The following is a 7963-nucleotide window of genomic DNA, read 5'->3' on the forward strand; positions in this document are numbered from 1 at the left end:
AGAACGACCTAAAATAGGTTGGCCGAGTGGTGCTAATCACCGTCAGGAATAGTGCATTGGACAATCTAGACATGATGGTTGTCGTCAACCTGATTTGAGATTACCATCAGTGTTAATGCTCTAGTTTTTCTCGTTGTTATCTATGTCTTACTGCTATCAGCTGTCTTTGTCGCTCCGCGGGATGGACGAACTATGTGTCTTCTCTCTTTTATAGATATCCTTTTTTTTGGTTATGTATGGCACTGTCAAGAACTATTTAATATGGGGCCTGAAAACCTTTTAACTGCTAGTCTATTTGCTTAGTGTTCAGCTTTAACATGGAGGCTTTGTGTTTAGTTTTTATCAGTATTTTGGATTTCTTTGGACCGACCATTTTTTCAATGGTGGGAGTAACTTTTCAATTATTTGAAATTCAGTATTCAGTATACTGTCAAATTCAGTTATGTCAGTAAGATCGAACTCCTCAGATCATTGTGTTTGATGGAAGTTTTTTTTGTCCGGTTTTCAGTGTTTTGCATTTTTTTCATTATTGTCCGGAGTTGTTTGGTGTGGGTCTTCAGTAAGAAGTTTTAAAGAAGTAACCACATTTCTGCCACTAGCATTCGTCATCTTTCTATTTTTTCTGAAAAGAAATGGGATTATCTCCAGTCACTAGTACTCCCTCCGTTCCATAATGTAGTGCATATAGATTTTTTGAAAAGTCAAACTTTGAACAAGTTTATGAAGAAAACTATTTATATCTACAATACCAAATATATGAATTATGAAACTACGTCTTATGATGATTCTAATGATATATGTTTGGCATTCTAGATGTAAATATTTTTCTCCACAAACTTGATCAAAGTTTGTGATATTTGACTTTTCCATTAGTATTGTTTTACTTCTTTGGTTATATCCTTATTTAGCCATTCTTTTGACTTTGGTTTTATTCGTCTGTCAGTCTAGTGTCTGAAGCCGTAGGTGTCAAATTCAATTAACAGTTTTGTGTTCAGTGTTAGGTGCCGTTTTCAGTTTCGTCAGTTTTCAGTTCTGTCAGCTAACGGCATTCTCCGTTACGTCTGCTTCGGTTATCCCCTTTCTTTCAGCGCAAAGGAATGCATAGAGTGGTGCAAAATGAGGCGGCCATTCTGTAGGAGCAGCGACGTGGGAACTCGGATGTTGGCGGCGGCGGCGCAACTCCACATATTCGGTATAGTCATCCTCCCCCTCTTCTTATGATCTTGATTTGATTCATATCCAACTCTTCTAATTCAATCAGAGTTATGTACCCACTTTGCAATGTGACTAAGAAAACCTTAGACCTCATGGGTTAGCATTTAAGTAGATAAGTTGCAATGTGATTGGTCTTTTTCTGATGAAAAAGAAAACCATGGTGGTGGAGGCCCTGTGGCCTGGTCGGTTGACCAGCCACATATCTTAGAGCACCCTCACCTCTGTGACTTCGCTCTTGAGCACGATGTCGACAGCCGCACAGTGTTTGTTGTCCTCCGTATGATCGTGCAGGTAGAAGCGGACGCACCAGTCGTAGCCGTCGATAGCGAAGGTAGGGGACTCAATGGACTTGCCGACGCCGAAGCCCCTGTACAGGTTTTACCCGTCGATCTTGAAGATGTGCGTCCTGTGCGCAGTCTCCAGGGCGCAGGTCGAGGCCGTCCTCGTTAGTAAGCTGTCAGACGCGGCCATCGTGGCCTCTAGGTGGGGTAGAAACTAAGCGCGGCGTGGACGGTGGCGGTGATGGGAGCCACCAGGAAGGGGAACGGGTGACGGGCCGAGTCAGAAGGCAGAAGTATCATGGCGGCTGGCGGGAACAATCGACGACAAGTTGGCGAAAAGAATTTTGCAATGACTGCCGCGTGAGAAGGGACGGAGATATATGGTGATATTGTTCGGCCCAACTTTTCCATGACGGATTCTAATTCCAGCTTACCAAAAAAACCTCTCCGTTTGGAAGCTAAAGTTGATGGATCTCTAATTTCTCGTGGACAAAGTTGCAAGCAAGTTATCAAAGTATGATGGCGAAAACATCACCACCATTGGACGTACGGCTCTTGTCAAGTCTGTGATCACATCCCAAGTGGTCTACCCCACCACCCAGTTGGTCATCCCACCAACCATCCTTCACAACGTCAACAAGCTCGAGAGAGCTTTCCTTTGGTCCGGTTCGGACAAGACAACGGGGGCCAAATGCAAGGTGAATTGGGAGTATGTTTGCCGGCCACTTGAGTACGAAGGTCTTGGGGTGCTCAACACAGACAAGTTTACGAGGGCTCTCCGGTTGCGATGGTCGTGGTATGAATGGAAGGATCGCACCAAGATGTGGGTGGGAATAGGAAACCCATGCAATGAGGAGGACCTCAACTTTTTCTATGCTTCCACCATCTTCACCGTTGGTAACGGTGTGAGTACCCCCTTTTGGGACTCTCCTTGGCTTCTTGGGCGAAAGCCTAAAGACATTGCCCCGCTCATCTATGAAGCTTCCAAGTGAAAGAACTGGAAGGTGAGGGAGGCCCTAAAGCACAACGCTTGGATTCTCAAGATCACCCCCCACCACTACCACCACCATCACCATCACCACCAATGTCTCCGTTGAGCACATCATGCAATTCTTCGCTCTATGGATGATACTAAATGAGGTCCATCTTTAGTTGTCTTAAGTTGTGGCTTCTACTGAAAAATTGAAGAAAAGCTATGGATGAAGAATATACTACTCTAATGAGGAGTAACACATGGCACTTAGTACTCCACCTCGAGGTAAAAACATGATGGGCCATAAACAAGTTTATCCCAGGTATAAAGCGTGCCTTGTTACCATAGGCTTCAAGAAACATTAATGTTTTGATTATCAGGATGCTAACCCTATTGTAAAAGCTTCCACCATAAGACTTGTATAGGCACAACAGTCTCCAAAGTGTGGTGTTTATGCTTGTTGTGCAGAACATGTCAATTCTCAATGTTATGCAAGAGGAATTGATTCTCAAAGAACCACTGGTATATGAAAATGGCTACACATATCACTATGTTTGCAAACTTGTCAAAGCACTCTATTGCCTTAAAGAGGCCCCTCGAGCATGATACTCTTGATCAACCATCTCAGGCATTGGGCGGCCTAACGTATAGAACTATCATGCTTCTTCCACGATAGCATCATCTCCAGTGAAATCCTACATTGAGAGAAAAGTGTTATTTAAGTACACATGTCCAACTCAACAATTCATATGCAGCACATAGATTCATACAAATGAGAGAAGTTCTTACTTCCACGTGCATGTTGGAAAATATATCATCCATTGAGAAGGCACTGATTTCATTCAGATGATCATTAAGAGGTTGCTGATTAAGTGTGCCTTCTTGCGTAGGAACAATGCTAGCTCCATCCCCACCATCATGTAGCCGAGTCAATGAGACGAAATCATCTGTCTGAAGGTTGTGAAGCATCGAAGTAGTTCTTCCACCGTTGCCCAGATGAGTATCATTAGTTGAAGTTCTACTTGCATCAAGTGCAGAGCTACCATTCAACATCGTTCCTACTGAGCTTATGTTGCTTGCTATGTTGAATGGTGCCATCTGCTCAGTGAAGCCTCCCACTGATGTGGTGTTGCTTATGAATGGTGCCTTTTCATTTTGCAGAGGCAGACGGCCAGATGACATTGCATAGCTCTCTAGTTGGTTGCTATGTGGGAAGTTCACCTGTGATGCGACAAGGGACCTCCCGCCACCAACTGTTGTGTTTGCAAATGAACTTTGAAGAATGGAAGGGGATTTGCCTTTGCTTATCTCCATTAGCTTGCCACGCATGATGTCAGAACAGGAATTACTATAATTGAATGATGGAAATTCATCTGACATTATCTTATTGGGTATATTGTCGTATAGGCTGACGGGAGGGTCAGCAAAACCTGTGAATCTTCTCGCATCCGACGGTAGTTTCCCAACATACTTCGGCATTCTACCATCATGGAGGTATGACCCCATGTATAAGTTGCTTTGGATGTTCATCGGCGGAGCCAAGTGACCCGTTGAACCATACTTGTTTGTACTCCAAGAGGCAGTGTCGCCAAAGGACACAATCCATCTTCCATGTTCGTGATTATGCATGAAATTGCCCTTGTTGTTCATGTTGTACGATGAGTTCCATCTTTCATATGCATCACCAGAGGGATTTGACTTGACTCTTTTTAAATGCAATCTATACTTCTGAAATAAAAAGATAGACGAAATAACAAGGTATGAGATGGATGATCATCGAAAAAATAACATAAACATGTGAGTACAATAAGTACTGAAGATGTTGCACTGGAAAGAAAACTCCTAAAAATATGGGGCATGCATTATATGAGATAAGCCTCGCATTTTAAGGGACACAATTAATTAAAATTACACTTCATGGTAGTTGCATTGCTAGAGCTTTGACTGATATGTTTCCCAAAAATAAAAGCTTTCACATATATATGAAAAAATGTTAGACTACGAATAATAGTAACAAAAACATAGAAATTAAACGTAAAGGTTGAAAATAAACCTGTAGATGACTTGCAATGTTCTCTCTACTGAGGTAATCCACATTCATCAGCTCCAATATCTTTTTTGGAACAGCCCCTACAATTATGTAATAAATTTTTTAATGAAAATATCGAGCAGCCACCAGCATTGTCGATGAATGAGGCACAAGATGTGAATTCTTACTATCAAGGCCGATCTGGTTGATAGCTTCTAGAAATTTGTTATGCAGCGCAATTGTCCATGTCATCCTGGGTTTTCTGTGGATGGCGGATATATGTGTGCCCTCATTGTTCTCGCTAGAATCATCTCCAACATTTCTCTTATTCCCCGAGTACTTACTCTTGTCAGTAGTCGCTGGTTGAACTCTCTGGACATCATTGTCATGATCGCTGATGTGGCTTATTGCTTTGGGATTTCTCCACCTTTGAACATGTTGCCATATGTTCTTGAGCTCATGGGTACGCACTGGCTTCACCATAAAGTCGGACGCGCCATGATCTATCCCCTTTATCACAACCTTCTTGTCGCAATCAACAGATAGCACTGCATGCCATAGGACCAATGACTTAGATTTAGAATTCAGAAATTCACAAAAATCTATGAAGTGGACATATGTTTTGGTCAAAGTGCCTATAGACAGAAAAGCATTTCAATGTTCAGTTTTATAATTCTGCTTCAATGCAAACTAAATGGGAAAAATTCCGCACATTCAGTAGGAAGATACGGAAATAAAGGCTAAAACAATAACGGTAACACAATGCCTAAGCCATATCACAACATGATCCATGCAGGGAAATCACATCATCATGTCTAACTATTGGTGAACCTGAAGATCAAGTACTATTATTGGCAGTCAACCATGTTTATCTAGCATACTAGGTAACATCTATCGGCCCACGTAACGCTCTAAGCATTTTCAGTGATCACACTCATATTAGTTTGTAAACGTTAACCACCATTGTCAATAGCTTTTTATTACGGCTAGCTAATTGTTTGTGCTTGGCACAAGGGCATACATATTCTACATGATAATTTCCATACTTAATGTGGTCCTCCCGTCCAGTGCTCGATGATACTTTTCATAATTAACGTGATACTCCCATCCAAAGAATGATACTCTCCATAATTAACGTGGTCCTTTCGTCCAATGCTCGATGATACTTTCCATAAATTAATGTCTGAATAATTGACATGTGTAATTAACTATATAGCTAATTAATTGCATGCAGTTGTGGGCGAGGCAGAGATTGGGCAAGAATTATCACGGACAATTTTTGTGCATTAATAGTAGAGATTCAGGACATTAAGTATGTGTGGCTGCACTTTGTGTGAAAGTAATTTGACTACAAATTAGTGTGCTTATTCAAAGTCAACAAATATGCAGTAGTGTAGGTATTACCCATGGTTAACCTACTCGATGTATGTACTTAAAAGGGGCACTCGTACTTTACATGCTATTCTTGAGAGTAAATTGTCATAAGCAGTAACAACTTTAAGGGGAATGAAGCTGAGTAGTAATCTTAATAATATCAATACAATTCGCCAAAAAAATCAAAACAACATAGGCATTTCTTAATTGTAGTATTCATGCAACCCTAGAAAATAGATGTGGCGCAATTATATACCTTGTGTGATTGGCAGAACGCGAATTTTAATATTAGCTTTGAAAACAACTAAATATAACTTGGTCATATCATGAAATATGAATAGATTATAGTTTTCGTTCTTATAGGTAGGATTTTACAATTAATTGAGATGATATAAATTAGATTCTAATTGGCCATAAATACAATCATCGAACACATGGATAGTGTCGTCTACATTACATTGGAGTGATAGAGAATCTCACTAAGCCAAACTACTCATTTATAAAATTAAATTCTAGATAGTCCATAAATACGTCCATCGAACACGTGAATATGGAATGTATGTTAGATTGGAGTGACAAGGACTCTCACTAGGCCAAATTAGCCATTGGAGTGACCATGTCTCTAGCCTACTAAACACTATCAACCCAATTATTAAAAACAACAATTGGGATCTCATAATCACGTGCTATCCATGTTTGTTCCCCATCCCCACCATCCATCCGATCTGATGGATGGATGGTTAGATAGGATCCCATTCTTTTGGTCTAGAAACCGACAATGCGCCCCCTACTAACTCATGTGTCGCTCCGATCGGACGGATGGTTAGATAGGATCCCATTGGTTTGGGCTAGAAACCGACACTACGTCCCCTGCTAACTCATGTGGCAAAGTGGAGGGATCAAGAGACTCACGTTGGTATTTGCAGTGTCTCAAGAGGGCTTCAAGTACCTTGAGGCAGACGCGGTCGTCGTCAACGACCAGGACGCGTAACCCCTCGGGAAACTTGTCCTCCGCCGCATCCTCCATCATCTGCCCTCGGTCCCCACTCATCGTGGCCATGTTCTCCGAACTTCTTCCCACCTGAAAAAGCAAACGCCATCAAGAAAAATACTGATTAAAAAACAAATCAGCACAAACCTCACATCCATCTAAGAACACAACCCAAAAGGAAACCTCTATTAGCTTCCTCGTCTCAGGACACAACTGAAGTTACTGAACAATCTGGATTCAGAGGAGTGGTGAGAAGGGCTGTAGGAAGGACGTCTATTTATAGGGGTAGAGGGGTCAAGGGAAGGAGTGGAAGTCTTGTGGTCCAGAGGTCAAAGGCGCTCTCCCCGTGCGTGTGTGCAGGCGCTACTTCTACTCCGTAATTTCTGCAGCTACGCCATTTGATCTGGCGATGTCAATGTGCGTGTCTGCTTGTGCCGCGGCCCATGGTTCCTTCCATGAGAGGTGAGCAAAACCACGGCTGTATTGCTGTTTTTTGCTTTTGTTCTTTTCTCACCAAATGTTGCAACACAAATGTTATGATCTTGAATTACAGAAAGGAGAGGCTCAATGGAGAGAGTGTCTCGGTGCTTCCTTTTACCGGGAACAGAGAGATCGTTCATCGTCTCAATGGTCAGATCCCTACCTACCTCTGCATGGCAACGTGAAACTGTGGAGGCCTAATCTCAAGATTGGAAGTCTTTTTCCACTTACGACTTTCTGGAATCATAATATGACAAGGGCATTTATCTGAAGATTGAAGAAAAACACTTCACGAAAATAACTTGAAGGGTGGTTCGAACCGGGGAGTGTGTTAGCCAAATAAGCCATGGCTGTGGCCAGAGCGCGTCTGTGCGCGAGCTGGCCGGTAGCCACGGCGGGCCCGTGGCAGGGTGTGTGAGTACGTGTCAGCAGTCAGCATGTGTATGTGGGCGTTTCTGGGTTAGTTGCTGAGACGCGCGGGTGTGTAGCCGCGTCGGGTGTTTGACCTGGTCGCGTCCGTGTGGGTGCGTGCGCGGCAGGCGCGTGCATGGGGCGTGGCGAGTGGGCAAGTGGGGCTGCGTCGGGAGCGCGATGTGGGCATTGGTGCTCACACGTATACA

The 7963-nt window shown here is 42.8% G+C and overlaps 1 protein-coding gene across 1 annotated transcript; it reads right to left on the reverse strand.

The window, feature by feature from the left end:
- Window positions 1-3125: 3125 nt before the first annotated feature.
- Window positions 3126-6932, reverse strand: LOC123172947 (two-component response regulator ORR24-like). Its single transcript, XM_044589825.1, has 5 exons — window positions 6785-6932; window positions 4687-5046; window positions 4523-4599; window positions 3259-4197; window positions 3126-3164 (listed from the first exon to the last, which is right to left on the reverse strand). The coding sequence occupies exons 1-5, from the start codon at window positions 6930-6932 to the stop codon at window positions 3126-3128; spliced, it is 1563 nt and encodes a 520-aa protein (XP_044445760.1).
- Between the last annotated feature and the right edge of the window lie 1031 nt (window positions 6933-7963).

This window comes from Triticum aestivum, unplaced genomic scaffold (assembly GCF_018294505.1).
Source record: "Triticum aestivum cultivar Chinese Spring unplaced genomic scaffold, IWGSC CS RefSeq v2.1 scaffold175225, whole genome shotgun sequence".
In the NCBI taxonomy this organism is placed as follows: domain Eukaryota; kingdom Viridiplantae; phylum Streptophyta; class Magnoliopsida; order Poales; family Poaceae; genus Triticum; species Triticum aestivum.

Bases quoted from the DNA above. Each gene is read 5' to 3' on its own strand.
- LOC123172947 (XM_044589825.1), bottom strand. From the start codon at position 6,932: ATGGCCACGATGAGTGGGGACCGAGGGCAGATGATGGAGGATGCGGCG. The intron at 5,047-6,784 runs GTGAGTCTCTTG...TATGGCATGCAG, and splicing joins GAGACACTGCAAATACCAAC to TGCTATCTGTTGATTGCGAC. The intron at 4,198-4,522 runs GTTTATTTTCAA...TTTTTATTTCAG, and splicing joins ACATTGCAAGTCATCTACAG to AAGTATAGATTGCATTTAAA.